Genomic DNA, 19,713 nt, shown 5'->3' with positions numbered 1-19,713 from the left:
AAATAAGTATAACATATTCCCTATGGGTCCTATTACTGTTTCCCCAAAATCCATACTGCTAGTGGCTCTAGATGAACTAACAGTACTTTGCATCTCTCTAAGGGAACTTCCAAAGAAACATCATCTTTCTATGTCTATTAGAGGGGCTGGTGCTCTTTAAACCCCATCCCTATCTGGATCAGTGGCTGAGTTCAACAAATAGGCTATGTGATTCCTATTCCTGCTTGGAGGGGAGATGGGAATCTCTTTTCCTTTTGATAGTCTCTAGATAAGGAAATTCTACAGTGGCCTCCTTCCAGTTTCTCACATCATTCCCTGTTGGAAAGTTCTTCCATCCAAAGCTGTCCAATCCAAATGCTTCGGCGTGTTCCAGTGAAGACACAGCAATTGCTGACTCTTTTCAGTGGGGAAGGATGCCTCGGGCCTCAGTGGGATCCATGAGAGCAAGGGCCTGATGTGACTTCTGACTCTGTTGTCTATTCTTTCCTATTTTAGGTGAAGGAAAATCAAAAAGGGCCAGAAGGGAAAGCCACAAAGAATCTAAACTCATGCTGGGTTTTTCAGCCGGCCAACATCAGTTCAGGGTTGCTGAGATAATGACTTTCCCAATGGCTACGCCATATTTGGAAGTTAACTTGGTAGGCAGTAGGTGGTGCAGTAGATAGAGTGCCAGGCCTGGAGTCAGGAAGACCTGAGTTCAAATCTGGCCTCAGACACTTCCTAGCTGTGTGACCTTGGGCAAGTCACTTCACCCTATTTGCCTCAGTTTCCTGATCTGTAAAATGAGCTGGAGAAGGAAATAGCAAACTACTCCAGTATCTCTGCCAAGAAAATCACAAATGGGGACATGAATTTAGGGTCCTCAAATGCAGACACGACTGAAAATGACTGATCAACAATAAACAAATTGATAGGATCAATACTTTGGAGAAACTGCTTAGGAACTCACTCTCCCCAGGGACTAAGGCAATCTGGGGAAGAGTGCGCCCCCAGGCATTGAGGGAATTTTTGTACTTCTGTTCATGCTGCCTCTTCATAGCAAATATCCCTTTGTCAAAACTTTTAGATGGAAAATACTATCCACATCCAGAGAAAGAACTATGGAATCTGAATGCAGATCAAAGCATACTATTTTCTCTTGCCCTATCCTTACTATGTTAATCTAGCCTCAGTATATATGAGCAATATATCATCAGTTGGCTAGGTGGTACAGTGGATGAAGGCTTGGACCTGGATTCGGAAAGACTTGAGTTCAAATCCAATCTCATGTATTTTCTAGCTGTGTGACCCTGGGAAAGTCACTTAACCTCTGTTTGTCTCAGTTTTCTCAGCTGTAAAATAGGGATTAGTAATATCACCTTTCTCTGGGTTGTTGTGAGGATCCAATGAGATAAGGTTTGTAAAGTGCTTAGCACAGCACCTGGCACATAGTAGGTACTATATAAATGTTAGTTATTATTATTATTATTATTATGTCTATAATCCTAATTTACTATCCAAGCGAACTTGAGCAAGAAGTTCTCTATCTTTGGGCCTCCATTTCCTGAGGGGTTGCACAAGTCCAGCTCTGAGGTGCCTTCTAGCTCTGAATTTATGATTACATAACCAAGATTAGATGGGATGGGCGCAGGAGTGACTTTTCAGTTCTTCTACGTACAACTTTCATTTCGTTCTATTTCTTCTGAAAAACAAGAGTTGCTAAGTTCACTAAGTGCACGACCCTGAGCCCTATCTTTCTCATCTTATATATATTTCCTTCATAGCTCCTTAAGATTTATTGCCTTCCCACTCCATCCTCACTACAAAAATTTCATCAGCAAGCTTAAAAAATTGGTGGTGATTTCCCATCAAAGTCAGATCAGAACACCCTGTTCCTTTTCCTAATCTACCAGCTTTTTGGTAAAACTTGCAACAAGCAGAAGAAAAGATAAGGTGCCATTTCCAACTGGTCATGGCAAATGCCAAGCAGCCCACAGCTGCTGTAAAATTAAAGGCAGTAGGGTTCGCTCCGTGGAAATCTCTCTTCAAAGCAGGCCCCATGCAAACACGTTGCTCCATGGTGCCAGGCTAGCGGGCATGTAATGGGGAGAGCAAACCTGGCACTGGACTCCCTCTATCCCTCCCTGGACAGGTGGTTACTTCCCAGAGCCATGTTCTTCTGTTACCCTTATGGATAGAATTGCTGGCGTGACACCAGCCAGAGCCAAAGGCAGCTTCTACCCTCATTAGGAAAAGTAATTTGCCCCAAACTCCAGTTTACAAATATAAGCTCTGTATTCTCCGGGGTTTGAGCAAAACAATCAAGATATAAGTCAATGTAGAAACTTCCTGAGTAAGACTTCCCAACTATCTTCCCATGACCTGGGCTTCCATTCACTTTCTTCACTCCTACCTCACTTAAATCCAATTCACTTGCATGTCATGGCATCACCTCCCTGATGTCATCGTCCTCTTCAAGAACAAAGGACGAACAACTACCACTTCCCCATTAGAATGTAAGCTCGTTGAAGGCAGTGACTGTTTCATTTGTGTCCTTCTGTCCCCAGCTTCTGAAAGGTATCTTGGTATAGTGGACGGTGAGCTGACTTTGGAGCCAAAAAGACCTGAGTTCAAGTCTCTCCTCTCATCCATTCTAGTCATGTGACTCTGGGCAAGTCACTTAACCCTCTAAGACAGAGGTTCTTAACCTTTTCTGTGTCATGGACCCCTCTGGCAATCTGGTAAACTTTAAGGACCCTCTTCTCAGAAAAAAAAAAAAAAAGTTTGTAAATTCACAAAATAAAGGAAACCAGCTATGTTGAAATATAGTTTTTTTTTTTCAAAGTTCACAAAATCTAGGTTAAGAACTCCTATTCTAAGGCTATGTGTTTTAGAGAAAGTACAGACCTGCATTGGTAAAGGGAATTTCTTCACTTGAGTTTTCCAGATAAATGAAAACATAGATCCAGTCCCTAGCCTGACCCCTGATAGGTGCTTAATAAATGTTTGTTATATTGAGTGGAATCGAATTTTCCAAGGGCAGGCACTGCCCCTCCCCCCCAAATGGGCCATCTATCTATCTCTCCTCATAGTTCCCACAGCATGAATATTAATCATAACAACAATGAGGCTGGTGAGGGAGATGGGAGCATGGTTAGAAGACTTTCCAACTGGAGAACCAACCCTTGCCCTCCCAGGGGCCCCATGACACTCTTTCAGAAACAGGAAAGGTTGACATTTGAGAATACATCCTTTAAACCTTACCTTGGCACACTGGCCAAATAAGTCACAAGTTTCCGCAAGTCTTCCTGCCTTATTCTGTCATGATTGCTCCGTGCAGGGAAAGTCAGAATGGGTCCACCTCGCTTATCTCGGCCACCTGTAGGAAGGGAAAACAAGAGAGGGATTAGGATCGTCATAATCACAGCTAGCATTTATATTGTGCTTTTAAGGTTTGCAAACTGCTTTGCAAATATTATCTCACTTAATCCTCACAATAACCCTAGGAGATAGGTGCTATTATCCCTATTTTACAGATCAGGAAATTGAGGCAGACAGAGGTGAAGTGCTCAGGGTCTTATAGTTAGTAAGTATCCGAGGCAGGATTCTAACGTGGGTCTTCCTGACTCCAAGTCTAGACCTCTATCTTCTGTGCCACCTGGCTGCCTAGGTTGAATGGCACTAAATAGGCACAAAGTTCTCTACATATATTGTCTCTTTTGATCCTTATAACACTTTTATGAAGTGGGTACTATTACCCCAATATTATGTATGAGAAGAATTAGCCCAGGTAACTGCCTCAATGGATGCATAGCCAGGGATATCATATAGGGTCACTTGGGGACTTCAGCCTTTCTCAACTAAGATAACTTTCCCTGGTTCTTTTTGCCTTTCATCTCTGTGGAAATAGATTTGTTGTTTATTTGTTTTCAGTCATATCCAACTCTTCATGACCCCATTTTTATGGAATTTTCTTGGCAAGGGTACTGGAATGGTTTGCCATTCTTTCTCCAGCTCATTTTACACACGATGAAACTGAGGCAAACAGGGTTAAGTTTCCTGCCCAGGGTTAAGCAAGTAGGAAGGCCGCATTTGAACTCAGGTCTTCCTGACAGATTACTATACTCCTGTGCCATTTCATGCCCAAGTACTTGGGAGCTCAGACTGAATTTATTAAGATCATAGGTCCAGAGTTGGAAGTGAACTTGGAGGCCATCTCATCTAACCTCTTCACTTGACAGTTGTGGAAACCGAGGCCCTGAGATATTAAACTTCATTAAATCAAATGGCCAAGAAGAAAAGGCTCTAACAAAAATAATGAGTTTGTATAGCAAGGCAGAATAATGGTTAAAGACAAGCTGACATGGAAGGAAGTCAAGTACTTCCCCTCTGTGCAACCTGCTGTTCTCTCTGTCAGTGACCTCTGAGGTCTCTGGAGTCAGAAAACTTGGGATCAGATTCTATCTCTGACCACTACCTGTGTGCTTCATGACAGAGAAAATATCATGTTGAACTTTACAAACAAAAACATTTTTTATTTTTTAATTAATTTATTTGTTTTTAGTTTTCCACATTCACTTCCATAAGATTTTGGGTTCTAAATTTTCTCCCCCTCCTTTCTCCCTCTCCTTCCCAAAATGGCATACAATTTGATATAGGCTCTGCATTTACATTCATATTGAACATATTTTCACATTAGTCATGTTGTAAAGAAGGATTAGGACCAATGGGAGGAAACACAAGAAAGAAGAAACCAAAAAAAAAAGAGAGAGAGAGAGAGAGAGCAAATAGTATGCTTTGAATCACATTCTGACTCCACAGTTCTTTCTCTGAAGGTGGATAGCATTTTCCATCAGGAATCTTCTGGAGTTGTCTCAGATCCTTGCATTGCTGAGAAGAGCTCAGTCTATCAAAGTCAGTCATCACACAATGTTGCTGTTGCTATGTACAACGTTCTCCTGGTTCTGCTCACTTCACTCTGCATCAGTTTGTGTAAGTCTTTCCAGGTTTTTCTGAAGTCTGCCTGCTCATCATTTCTTATGGAACTATTGTTCTATTGTACAATAGTATTGTTCAATACTATTGTATTCTGTCACAGTCATATGCCACAACTTGTTCAGCCATTCCCCAATTGATGGGCATCCCTTCAATTTCCAATTCTTGGCCACCACAAAAAACATTTTTTTTAATCCATCATTTTTCTTTGTAAAGTTCTCTTAAGGTCCTCTCATTGAATTGTTGTGACCTTTTGCATCTGCTTTGACCTCTGGTCCTGCCCATGCCCAGTCTATTCCATCACATCATCAAATGAGCCCTCCTTTTTTTTTTTTTTTTTTGCTTCTTGATGAGGCAATTGGGGTTAAGTGACTTGCCCAGGGTCACACAGCTAGTTAAGTGTCAAGTGTCTGAGGTCAGATTTGAACTCAGGTCCTCCTGACTCCAAGGCTGGAGCTCTATGCACTGCGCCACCTAGCGGCCCCATGAGCCCTCCTTCTAAGCACATCCTTAACTGGGCTGTGAAGGCTGCTGCCCACTGGCTTTAAGTGCTAAAAATGAATGATTTCTAAGGTTGCTCATTTTAAAATCGCACAAAAGCTCCCAGTCTCAGTGTGTCCAAGATTAACCATTAGCCAGACTTTTGTGATCAATGTTGGCTTAGTCAGCTGAGAGGGAGGCAGTATAAGGTAGGGAGAACATGACGGGAAGTCAGTACAATTATATTATAGACCCACTTCTGTTATGTCCTAACTCAGATAAGACATTGAAGCACTTTCAGCCTGTTTCCTAACCTGTTAAATGGGGATGATCATACTTGTCCCGCTGACTTTGCAAGATTCTCAGACCAAATAGGAAATGTGTATGAAAGCACATTCGAAATTGTAATGCCCAATATAAAAGTAACGATTGTACTTTTTCCCATTATCTAAGCACTGTTACCTCATTCATGCAAGATCCAGGTTTCTTGAGCTTCCACACCAACCAGATCCTCAACTCATCCATAACATATTCTTTTTTTTCTTTTTTAATATTTTATTTTTATCAATTAGATGTAAAAAACAATTTTAACATTCATTTTTTAAAATGCTGAGTTCCAAATTCTCTCCCTCTCTCTCTTCCCTTCCCTCTCCTTGAGAAGGCAATTTGATATAGATTATCATGTAGTCATGCAAAATATATTTCCATATTAATCACATTTGTGAAAGAAAACACAGACAAAAAAAAACACAAGAAAAATAAAGTTAAAAAAAAGAAAGTAGACTTTGATCTGCATTCAGACTATCGGTTCTTTCTCTGAAGGTGGATAGCATTTTTTATCATAAGTCCTTTGGAATTGTCTTAGATCATTGTATTGCTGAAAATAATTGTTATTCACAGTTGATTATCATACAATGTTGCTGTTACTATATACAGCGTTCTCCTGGTTCTGCTCACTTCACTTTGTATCAGTTCACGTAAGTCCTGGTTTTTCTGAGAGTATCTTGTTTACTATTTCTTATAGGCCAATAGTATTCCATCACAAAGATATATCATAATTTGTTCACTTATTCCCCAATTGATGAGCATTCCCTTGATTTCCAATTCTTTGCCACTACAAAAAGAGCTGCTATAAATATTTTTGTACATGTAGGTCCCTATCCTTTTCCTTTGATCTCTTTGAGATACAGATCCAGTAGTAGTATTGCTGGGTTAAAAGGTACAGGCCATTAGGCATAGTTCCAAATTGCTCTCCAGAATGGTTGAATCAGTTCACAACTCCACCAACTGTGCATTAGTATCCCAATTTCCCCATATCTCTTCCAACATTTGTCATTTCCCTTTTCTATCATATTAGCCAATCAGATAGGTGTGAGGCGATACCTCAGAGTTGTTTTCATTTGCATTGCTTGTATTCTTTTTTAAAAATAATTTTGTTGATGTCATCTGTGTCTTACATCATCATAGTTATCCCCGATATCCTTCCCTTTTCCGCTCTCAGAGAGCCATCCAATATAACAAATAGTATTTTTAAGGAAAAAAAACCCAGCATAACTGATTGATAAATTGTAAAAGTCCAAAAACATATGCACCACCTGTGGACCTCCTACCTCCATGAAGGGAGTGGAATTGGTCTTATCATATGTCTTCATTTGTGTCCTGCTCGATCTTTATAATTTGATTACATTCACTTTTGATCATTTGGTGAGTCGTTGTTCTTTCCATTTACACTGTTGTATAACTTGTAGTCTTAAAGAGCTGCCCAGAGGACTGAGAGGATGAGTGACTTGCCCAAAGTCACATAGCCCAGATGGATCAGAACAGGTCATGGACCCGTCTTCCTGACTCTAAGACCAGTTCTGTAACCACTATGTCAAGTTGTAAATATATATATATAGATATATGTGTGTGTGTATATATATATATGTATGTATATATGTATGTATATACATGTACATGTGTATATAGAATTCATATGTAACTTGTCAATATAAGTTATACATAAATTATACATAATTCTATATTATAGAATTTATATTATATATTATAATTACATATACCATAATATATAATCTTATATATACAATTATACATATATATTATAGTGTAATATATTATATATAATATATAATTTATGTATGACTTAAGCTATATATAAATTATAATTCTTTTTTACACCAAAGTCTTTCGTTAGTTCATTTCAACACATATTTACTGTATGCCCACTATATGTGGGCATATCTTGTCTACCTTCTCCAACTCATTTCCCCGTTGAAACTAACACAGCACAGAGGTGGGAGGACTTTATTTTATAGGAGACTGAGGATAATCTTCGGGAAGCTCATCTGTCCTCATGGCTTTGGTACGGGACAAGCTATATTCTAATGAAACATTTGTGAGACTGGAAAAATGAAAGAGGTATTTGTCATTCAAAGAGTAGCATCTGTGGGAGGTAATAGGGTAAGCACCTGAGTTCAAATCTCACTTCTGATACTTAACTACTTATGTGACCTTGGGCAAGTCATTTAACCCCTTGGGGGCCTCAGTTTCCCTAACTATAAAATTAGTTGATTGAACTAGATGGTCCTTACTGTCTCTAAATCCAGGGGTTGGAGGGTCTTGGTGAGGAGGGTATAAAAATAGAAAAAGAAGACAACATCACATTCTTTGGCGGGGGTGGGGGCGGTAGGGGGGAGGGAATCAAGGGACTGCATTGAACCCATAGAAGGCTATGGCATAGTGCCTGTGTTAGGAAAGGGGGCATGTAGTTGAAGCCCTGCTCCTAACTAGTTCTGTAACCCTACATTATAGAATTCTCCCCTCTGGACCTCTGTTTCTTCATCTTCAAAATAAGGGGATTAGCTGAGAAATTCTCTAATGTCCATGTCCACTCTGCCCTTTTATAAACCTGAATAACTGGAAATTTCACACACCCCCCAATTTTATTCCTTTTAGCTGGTTCTGAAGTGTGTGCCCAGTGAATACTACTCTGTGCTTGACCGATTGCCAGTATAAGAAACCTTCATAAAACAGCTAGCTAGCAGATAAAACAGTGCTAAGAGATTTGGAGCTTCACATGTCCAAGGAAGACAAGCTCGATCTTTCTCACAAAACTAAGAATCCCCATCTGTTCGCCCTGCCTGAGGTCCCACTTGTCACTGCTGACGGAGGAGTCTATGAATTTTTATCAGAAATGGAGATGTTCAAAGTGTTAATCATCTATCAGGATCCAAGAACAGAGATAATTAGCTCAGTAGGTTAGAGAACTGTGCTAATGAGGCCAAGGCTTTGAATTCTACCCCTCCACTGGGCACTTATACACACGGAGAGGAAAAGTCTCCTATAACCATAGCCTACACCTCCATTGCCAGTAGGCCCTCTCACAAATCACAGATGTGCATCCCGGGAGGGAACTGAATAAACAATTTTAGTTAACCCATTTCCAACGTGGAAAAACCAACTGAAAGCTCATGTCTTTCTGAAGTAGGTCAGTAGTATCATTATATCTTAGGATATCTGAGCTAGAAGGAATTTGAAAGACAGCTTAATCCAACCCCATTTTACAGATGAGGGAAATAAGGCTGAGAGCAGTGAAGTGACTAGCCCAAGGTCATATAGTAAGTATAAGTCAGGATGTGAACCAGGGTCCCCTGAAATCCAAATTTAGTGTTTACTCTACTATATATAACACTGTCGGGGTAGAAGAGTGGAGGTAACATTTCCTTAAGCAAAAGAAAAGTTATTACATAAAATTATTTTTATAAAAGATAGTTTTTATGTGTATGTTGATAACATGATTCTGTCATATAAAAATACATCAAAGATCTATGATTTCTTCAGCATAGGGACTCCCCCCACTGACAGAGATCATAATCTACCAATAATTTTTGTTCCTGGGGCACAGAGAAATAAAATGATTTCCCATGATTGTAGAGCTAATAATAAATATCAGTGATGGGATTTAAACTGAGGTCTTCCTGACTTCAAGTCAAACCCTCTCTCCACTATCCCAACCTGCCTCAGTTTGACAACGTGTATATTATGACATATAAGGTTCCACAGCTATAGCTCCTATTCTCTAGAAATGGACAATAGGAGTATACTTAGACTCGGGAAGTCTGAAGTTCCAACTAGTTGGAAGCTCTGGCAATATGACTCCAACTCACCTTCTCAGTCACCTCTCCTAATAAGTCAAAACTTATTCAGGGGTGAGGAACCTGCGGCCTCGAGGCCACATGTGGCCCTTGAGGTCCTCAAGTGCAGTTCTTTAACTGAATCCAACTACACAGAACAAATCCTTTTATTAAGGGGATTTGTCCTGTGAAGTTTGTGAAGTCAAAGGGTCACACTTGAGCACCTTGAGGGCCACATGTGGTCTTGAGGCCAAAGGTTCCCCACCCCTGAGTCTTATATCATGTATAATACATGAACTTTGCATTGTAAAAACTCATCACCTGCTTTTACCCATATACACCTTTGTTTTCTCTCTTTTCAGCTGCTGGTAGGTAGCAAAGTGGATAGAAGACCGTGGCTGGAGTTAGGAGGAATTGAGTTCAAATCCAGTCTCAGACACTTGCTAACTGTGTGACCCTGAGCAAGTCACTTAACTTCTATTTGTTTGCATGTTATCTCCCCCATAGACTGTAAGGTCCTTGAGGGCAGGGACTATCTTTTGTCTTTCTTTGTATCTCCAGTGCACAGTACCTGGAGCACAGCAAGCCCTTAATAAATGCTGGTGACTTGACTTGACTTATATTCTCTTTTGTGCTGTAGCTATTCATGTACTGGTTTTATTGGTACACGGATCTCCCTGCTAGACACTGAGTTCCTTGCGGGTAACAGCCATGACTTAATTATCTTTACATCCCCAGCATCTAGGATGTAAACTATGCAGGGATTAATGATAGGCAAAGTATGCAATCGCCTTGAGTGCAACACACTGGAGGAGCAAGAGAGACACCTTTGAACATGTCTTTTCATAAATATACATGATTTTAATACTGGTAAATTCCATTTCCATAGCCCATAGGTATTAATTTCCTGCTGAAGTGAAGGCTTAAAATCTCCAGTGGACAGTAACACAGGGATTGCAATTTTCAAATTTGCCTAGGGCATACGAATGATAAATCCTGGATCTATCCATATGCCTGACTACTGCCCAAGTAATTCCGGCATGCCAGACAAAGCCCATTCAAGGTATAAGTGTGTGCTTTGGGGATGGGGTGGGGGGTTGGGGGGACAGAAGTGATTCTCCTCCCAAACTGTCCCCTGATACTGTCCACCCTGCCCCTAAAGGGAAAGCAAAGGGAAAAGTAATAATGAGGGTTTTCAACCACCCAGAAAGAAACAGAATGAAATGAAAGGTGTGCTTAGATGAACTGAAAGGCCACTTCCTCACCCATCTCCTATAGCCTTGCTCATATAATCATAAATTCAGAGCTAGAAGAGACCTTAAAGCTGGTCTAGTCCAACCCTTTAAGAAACTAAGGCCCAGAGATATTAAGTTATTTGTTCAAGTTCACAGATGGTAAATTTGGATCACAGATTAAATAATAATAACAACAATAATATTTATACAGCACTCACTATGTCCCAAGATCAGTGCTAAGGGCTTTACAATTATTATCTCATTTGATCCTCACAACATGCCTGGGAGACAGGGGCTGTTATTATCCTCATTTTATAGATGAGGAAACTGAGGGAAAAAGAGGTAAAGTGACTTGCCCAGGGTCACATAGCTAGTAAAAGCCTGAGGCTGGATTTGAACTAAGGTCTTCCTGATTCCAGGCCCGACATTCTATCCATTGTACCATCTAGGGCCTCAGCCATCCTTTAGGTCAACCTGCTCATTTTTCAGGTGAGAAAACTGAGTCTCAAGGGAGGTTAAGTACCCTTTTAGTCTTCCACATGGTATAATGGACAGTGTTGGGCTTGGGGTCAGGAAGATGGGAATACAAATCCTGCCTCAGACACTTGCTAGCTATGGGACCCTGAGCAAATAATTTAACCTCTTTCCTCCTCAGACTTTTCATCTGTAAAATGAGAATTATTAATATTTTAATAATAATTAATAAAATGAGAATAAATCTACCTCACAGGGTTGTTGTGAGGATGAAATGAGATAATACATATAAAGTACTTTGCAGACCTTAAAATGATAATATAAATGCCAACTATTGTTTTTCATCTTAACTATTCACCACACACTATAGCAATACCAGCCTTCTTTCTTTTCCTCACACAGTACATGGTATTCTCTGAATCTGTGCCTTTTTGTGAGGCAATCAGAGTTAAGTGACTTGCCCAGGGACACACAGCTAGTAAGTATCAAGTGTCTAGTCTGAGGCCGGATTTGAACTCAGGTCCTCCTGACTGGAGGGCCAGTGCTCTATCCACTCCACCCAGCTGCCCCAGAATCTGGGGCCTTTAAATAAGCTTTTGCCCAGACTGCTTTCACTCCTCATCTCTATCTAAGGGCTTCAAATCCCACCTTCTACCAAAGGCCTTTCCACCTCCCCCAGTGGCTTCCCTCTGAGGCTACCTCCTATTTGTATTATATATTTCTGATATGGCCACAATCGTTGGTGTGTTGTCTCCCTCATTAGAATGTGAGTTCCTTTAGAACAGGGGACTTATTTTAGCCTTTCTTTGTCATCTTAATGCTTTCTATGGTGTCTGGCACATAGTATGGCCACTAATAAATGTTGGTTGGTTGACTAACTGACTCACTTGTCCACAGTCACACAATAATCTCCACTGCACCAACATGCTTATTCAAGATTTTCCTTCTTAGGTGACTTCTGACAATTGCTTCTGGGCTAGTGGTAAAGTTGGAGTTGGCAGGAAGTTTCTTGGGTTTCCCAGAAGCCTCTCCAGAGACCCAGGGATGGGTGTTCCTGGGCTCCCACAGAATCCAACTGGTCAATCACAGGGAGTCAGCCCTGAGCCCTAGGGGAGCAATCTTACTCAACCCATGGAACCAGGGTCCTTCTGTACAACAGGGAAGGTCTCCCACCATGGGGGTATAGGGAACTGTCAAACTTGTTTCTATAAGATTGTACATTTGCTCAGCATCCAGCAAACGGCAAGAAGGCCAAAGTCCCACCCTCCTCCCCCAGCCTTTCTGAGCCAGAGAACATTGCTTGGGGGCAGCAGCTCAGACACTGGGGCAAGGACGTTAACCCTTTCAGGTGGGCACTGAGCATCCACAATGTGAAAACAGCAAGAGACACCCACACTGCCCGTGGAGATTTATAAAAGCGCAGCTTGGTCTCTTTCTTTGCCTGGTTTCCCCACCTGTAAAGTAGAGATAATAATAATCCTCACATGCCCCTTGATCTGTGTCATTAGATTAATTTAGTAACTTCCAAAAAGCTTCTCAACTCACTGAGTAGCTTTTTTTCTCCCCTTAAAGGCTGTTCAGAGTTTATTAGTTTTCACCAAGCAGAAAGCAAACACAATTACTGTGGCTGTGCGAAAGCACACAGGTGACTTGAGAAGTAAAAACCATGATTTTTGGCTGCTTTATTTTGAACTAGAAGGTCACTTGAGGTCACTTTTAGCCCTATAAAATCATAGGATAATAGATTTTATTGGGACCTTGGAGGCCATTCAGTCCATCTACTTTATTTTACAGTTGAATCGACTAAGGCTGAGAGAAATTAGTTGACTTGCCCAGGGTCCCACAGCTGATAAGTATCTGAGACGGGATTTGAATTCTATCTCCCTGACTCTAAGATCAGCAACTCTCCATCCTCTGAGCCACCTAGCTAAAATCCTGTGATTTCGTGGTCAGTATTTTGCTCTTGCTGCCGTTAAAATTGTAACCCAGGTTTGTGAAGCACAGACATCCCAGAACGCATTGCACAGATGTTTGGGGTCAAAACGGGAAGGCTGTGTGGGTAGGTGACTAGGAACTTTCTGGGAAGAAGAAGAGAGGAGTTAAAAACAAACACAACCACTCCACCGCTTAAATAGCCAGTCTACCCTCAGAGGCTGAATGGAAAGGGCTCCAAGAGTGGAGAACAAGACTGGGTGGAGGTGATGGGAAGCAGGTCCTGATGTCTAGAAATCTTTAGGAGTGAATAGGAACAGAGATGGTGCTACAATTCACACTGAAGGCTCAGCGCTGGTCTTGCTAACTTCTCCATGCCCTCCTGAGGCAGGTCACAGGTGATTGTGCTGTGAGAGAACCTTTCTAAGCACTCTGGGGATCTCAAATGAGTTGTATTGAATGGATGACTCATTCCTCAAAAAACAAACATGGCCACCAATGCCTTGGGCCTGATTTGGGGAGGCTGGGACAGCAAAAGATAGATTTAGGACCAGATGGGACCTTGAAGGTCACTTAATCCGAACTCCTCATTTAACAGATGAGGAAATTTAGACCAATTGAAATAAAGTCTCTACAGTCACACAGGTGCTAAATGACAGTCAGGATTCAAATCCAGCTCCTCTGACTTATTTTTTGCTGTTGCGTCATTTCAGTCCCGTCTGATTCTTCCTGACCACAGTTGGGTTGTTTTTTGTCTTTTTTGTTTTTGTTTTTTGTTTGTTTTTTGGCAGTGATACAGGAGTGGTTTGCCATTTCTTTCACCAGCTCATTTTACAGATGAGGAAACTGAGGCAAATAGGGTTAAGTGACTTACCCAGTGACTTTTAAGGTCTCTTCCAGCTCTAAATCTATGATACTACAATTCTCCAATTTTAGTAATAGCAGCAGCAGTAGTAGCACTAACAATAACTTACACAGCTATTAAGAGTCTGAGGCCAGATTTGAACTCAAGAAGATAAGTCTTCCTGACCCCAGCCCCGACACTCTACCTACTCTGCCATTTAGAAATTGCTTAACACTGCCTCACCCTGCAATATTCATCACATCCTAAGAGAACTTTGAATATACGGTCAAGGGAAACTTTAGACCATGTGGTCTCCTCACCTGGGGCGTCCCTCCATCATGCTCACCCCCTTCTCCCACTGATGGGCCTCTGTTGTGGGAGGGGTCCAGACTGGTCAGTCTGGAATCTTCTCCCTCTGCTTCCAACTCTCTGGGCTTCAACACCCGGTCCCCAAACAGATACCTCCTCCCTTCCCTCCCCTCCCCGCTTTTCAGCTCCCTTTTGTGTGTTCTTACTACGATTATGTTATAAACTCCTTGAGGGCAGGGACCGTCTTTCTTTGGGTTGGTGCTTAGTACAGTGTCTGGCACACTGTAAGCATTTAATAAATATTTGTTGCCTTTGAGATCAGGAAAGTTTGCAGTCTTTCTCAGTTCAGTTAGATTGGAGTCCTTCCTGGAGGCAGAAGGAGGTGGAGTAGGTGAGATAGGAGAACTGGATTTGGAATCAAAAGGCCTGGATATGAATTCTGGGTCTTCTACCTGGTGACCTTAGATAAGACAGCTTCCCTGGGTCTCTGTTTCCTCCAGTGCAGAATGAGGGGTTTAGACAATGATTTTTTTTTTAAGGCAATTGGGGTTAAGTGACTTGCCCAAGGTCACACAGCTAGAATGATTTTTTTAAAATTAATTAATTTAATTTTACTTTTCAACCTTCACCTTGTGTTTGTTTGTTTGTTTTTAGTGAAGCAATCAGGGTTAAGTGACTTGCCAGGGTCACGCAGCTAATAAGTTTCAAGTGTCTGAGGCTGGATTTGAATTTAGGTCCTCCTGACTCCAAAGCGGCAGCTCTATCTACTGTGCCACCTAGCTTCACCCCCTCAACCTTCAATTTTAAAAGATTTTGAATTTTAAATTTTTCCCCCTCTCTCTCCTCTTCCCTCCCCAAGATGGCATGCAATCTGATATGGGCTCTACATGTACAATCACATTAAACATATTTCCATATATGTACTATGACTTTTAAGGTCCCTTCCAGCTCCAAATCTATGATACTACAATTCTCCAATTTTAGTAGTAACAGCAGCAATAGTGGTGGTAGCAGCAGCAGCAGTAGCACTAACAATATATAATGACATGTTTATGTGGTCTTTTAAAGTTCTGGAAGCATTTGACAAACATGAGTTCTCTCAAAACAATCCACTGAGGTAAGTAAAACAAGTATTATTATGCCCATTTTACAGATGAGGAAAATTTTGAGACTTGGTCCATTCACCTGTAAGCACTGTCTCTATATACCTCTTCTCTCCCAGTAGTGCTTTGTTAGAGAAGTTTACAAGGGTTGGGGTGAGGCCACTGACATCAAAATGTTATCTTATCATTAAATCATACACCCTTAAGACTGTAATGGATTCCCCAAGGTCATTCAGTCCTAGCAGCAGGGCATTTAACCTATCTTTGGTAGATTGATAGCTCTTTCATTTCTAAAGCCATTCTCAAGGATAAGAGTCTACATTCTGGCTATTTCACAGAAATCAGATGTGCTCTCTTAGTAGTCTGGAGGGTTGGGGGTTTTTTTTGTTTTTTTGTTTTTTTGTCCTGAGATAGATATTTACTTAGTAAACTGTAGAAGTGAAAAATCAGCATTTAAGGAAAAATGTTTAAAAATAATAAATAAAATTAGTATTTAAAGAATTTAAATAATAATAATAAAAATCAGCATTTAAAGAAAATATTTTAAAAATTAAAATTGAAATAAAAAAATCAGTATTTAAAGAAAATCTTAAACAGAACAACTGTTTAACTCTCCAGGTGTACTCATAAGTTCCACATGCAGAAGTTCCTTTTATATCCTTTAAAATTTTTTTTATATCTTGTTTTTACATCACCTTTATTTCCAAATACATTCCTCTCCTTTCCCTTACCCATCAAGCTACTTCTTATTTCAAAATATGAAGAAGAAAGAAGAAAAAATATTCGTCAAAACCAATCAGTATCAATTGGATCTGATAGTAAATGCAAAGTTCCATTCCCATAGTCCCCCACTTCTGCAGAGAAGAAAGGGAGGTATATTTGCTCATCTCTTCTTAGAGCACAGCATGGCACAGTGGAAAGTGTGCTGCATTTTGAGCCCATGGACCTGAGTTTGTATCCTGACTCTGAATGACATTCCCTTAGCTGGGCCTCAGTTTCTTAGCTTTATAAACTGAGAGATTTTACTAGATGATCTTGAAGGGTCCTTATCTGTGATCCTAAGACAAGCTTTGTAATTATAATTGTGTAGAATTCAGCTTGGACTTTTGTTGTGATTCTTTCCATTGCCTTGGGGTAGTCACTGTGCATTAGTCTATGTAAGGCATCCAATGATTCTTTCCATTCTTCATGTTCCTAATTTCTTACACCAAAGTAATCCAATTACATTCATGCACCATAATTTGTAAAGCCATTCCTCAATGGATGATCATCTCTTTTATTGTCAATCCTTTGCAATTACAAAAAAAAAAGGGGCTACCACAAACATTTTGATGTATTTAGCACCTTTCTAATTTGTCTTCCTTCGGATATCTGCTTAGCAGTAGGATCTCTAGGTCAAAAGGTATGGATATTTTAGTTACTTTCTTTGAGTAATTCTAAATGTCCTCCTCCTTCAGGAAGCCTTCCTAGATTTTGTCCCTCACCTCCATTGGCTCCCAGCTCTAAGAGTTCTTTCCCTCTCTTCATTTTTCTTAGCATACTTTGTCTGGATCTCCCCTTTGCTCTTTTCACATCCTCCACTGAATCATGCTCATATGTGTCCATGTTAGAGTTCCACCATAAAAGCATAAGCTCTGCGAAGGCAGGGGCTATGTTGTTTTTCATCTTTCATCTTTGATTCCCAATGCATAGTAACACCAGGTGCTTATTAAATGCAGCTAGGTGGCACCATGGAAAGAATGCCAGGTCTGGTGTCAGGAAGACTTATCTTCTTGAGTTCAAATCTGGCCTCAGCCACTTACTAGCTATGGGACCCTGGGCAAGTGACTTAGCCCTGTTTGCCTCAGTTTCCTCATCTGTAAAATGAGCTGGAGAAGGAAATGGCAAGCCACTCCAGTATCTCTGCCAAGAAAACCCCAAATGGGTTAAAGAAGAGTTGGACATGACTGTTGAATCTAACTGAATCATTTTCTGGACAAGAAGATGTTGCCACATCAACTGTAAAGTGTATGAGTGGGTGGAGGAGGAAGTAGGGCATTACAGGTATGAGGAATTACAGACGTACCAGTGCAGGTGTGGGAACTGACCAACTCTGCAAAGAGGGCATCTGAGCTAAAGGAGAGGAGACCTCAACAAGAAACGTGGGGTAAAGGACTACTCCAGAGGGCACTGGACTGTGTGCCTGAAGGCCTGAGAGGGAGGGAACTAACCTGTGAATATGCCCCTCTTTGTGGGTTGACAAGGATAAATAGCAGCCTGGGTTCTTGGTTACCCTCCTTGTTGGCCCAAGAGGAGAAGCACCAATCCAGAACTTGGATACATGCCCCCCAACAGCTTCTTGAGGTGGTTAGTGCAGCTATCACCACTTTTCAGATGAAAAAACTGAATCTCAGAGAGGCCGAGTGATTTCCCAGAGATCCCACGTCTAGGAAGTGGCAGAGCCACGTCTTGAATCCAGATCTCCTAATCCCATTATCCTTCAAAGCAGAAGCTGACTCTCCGTGTGTTCAGAAGGACAGATCATTCCTTGTTTCCAATGTGTGTGGGTGGGGGGAGATGTACCTGCTTCCCAATCACCCTTCTTCTGTGTCTATCTTCTGCTCTTGTCTCACTCCCATGTTCTGAATTAATGGTCTTATTTATTTCTGACACCTTGAACCAGGTGAGAAAACAGTAACTGAAGGGTGTTTATTCTTTCTGCCACATTCACCCTTTGTCCTCACCATCTGGCTTCCTCCCCCCTCCCATGCTAGCAAAGCTGGATCATAGGGTCATATATCCAGAGCTGAAAGGGACCCTAGAGTCCTCCCAGCCCAATACCCTTATTTTACAGATGAAGAAACTGAGGCCCAGAGAAGTTCAGTGATTTGCCCAAGGAGACACAGGTAGTAAGTACTAGAACCAGAATTCTGCAACTCCCAAGTCAGGTCCCTTTTACACTGTACCACACAACCTTGTCCTAAGACACCATCCCTTCTTCTCAACGTTATATTACAAATCTTGCCAAGAAATCAGCAAAACCTCAATGAATGGGGAAGTCAATCAGGGGAGAGGAAACAGGGAGTGAAACCAATGCCCAGCTGAGTGCTACTCACTTCTTATTAGGAAGACAAATCTCACAGTGCAGGAGATGAGGGATAAGGAGAGGCTATAGGGTATTAGTTTGGAAGATCCCATAAGGAGGAAGGAAAAAAAAAAAAGGTCAGGAAGGGGGTAAGGAGACCATTCAGGAAAATCACTCATCTCTTCCCTTTCTGAGCCACTGTCAATCTGAACCCAAATTTAACCTTTGGGATGGGTTAGACTGAATGAATAGACTCATCCAGCTGCCAAGGCTCTTCGGGGGCCATCTTCCACAGAGCTAAGATCTGCTGTGCTTGACAGATTGGGAGTTGGCAGGGAGGACCCTTTGTTTTAAAAGACCTCCACAGAGATCATTTAGTCTCCCTCCTTCCAGAGTTAAGCCATCCTCTCTACTAGCTGCAGTTTTAAATTAGGTCCTGACTAGTGTAAATAATAAATCTCGTGGTCATATGTATTTGAATTCTCACTATTCAAAGTTATAATTATATAAAACATGGTCACTGGTCCCGGTCCAATGGAAGTAGGCTTCACAAATTCAAATAATGTGAACGCTCCCCAGGCTTCTTTATCACCACTGATTGGGACCTAGCTATAATGAATGTGCAGTATCTAAAGGTAGCTCCATTTCTCTGAGTTACCCTTCACAAATCTCACTCACCTCAGAAGACAGTGGCTCACACAGGGTGCTTCCCATGGAAGCACTTAGGACATGTCTTTAACAATGTAAACACATTTTACTAAGAAAGTGACTAATATGTCCATATTCTTTGACAGAAAGATCCCAATGCTAGGCATATATTTCAGGGCAGGTCAAAGTAAGAAATAAAGGTTCCATATCCTCCAAATATTAACTTTTTTGTGGTAGCAAAGAACTGGAAACAAAATAAATACCTATTAATTATGACATGGCTAAAGAAATTGTGGTCTATGAATATATGGTCTGCACCAACAGAAATGATAGAACTGAAGAATTCAGAGACTCACATGGATACTTATATGAACTGATGAAGAATGAAATAAGCAGAACCAGGAAAACAATCTGCACGGTGACCATGTACAATAACAACAGCAACAAAAGGAAACTGAAGACTTTTTAATGATCAAACTTTTCCCTGAATAAGAAAGGAAAAAATATAGCTGCTTCC

The 19,713-nt window shown here is 41.0% G+C and overlaps 1 protein-coding gene across 1 annotated transcript in view; it reads right to left on the bottom strand.

Moving 5' to 3' along the window:
- KALRN (kalirin RhoGEF kinase) overlaps positions 1-19,713 on the bottom strand; it is a 966,578-nt gene that overhangs the window by 667,169 nt on the left and 279,696 nt on the right. Inside the window, exon 3 of the mRNA XM_027845153.1 lies at positions 3,244-3,358. Within this exon, the coding sequence (XP_027700954.1) occupies positions 3,244-3,358 (115 nt within the window). The remainder of the gene's footprint in view (positions 1-3,243; positions 3,359-19,713) is intronic.

Source organism: Vombatus ursinus, unplaced genomic scaffold (genome assembly GCF_900497805.2).
Source record: "Vombatus ursinus unplaced genomic scaffold, bare-nosed wombat genome assembly UNPS02014959.1, whole genome shotgun sequence".
NCBI lineage: Eukaryota > Metazoa > Chordata > Mammalia > Diprotodontia > Vombatidae > Vombatus > Vombatus ursinus.
Note: the sequence above shows the minus strand (reverse complement) of the source record. Positions and strands in the feature narration are given on the sequence as shown.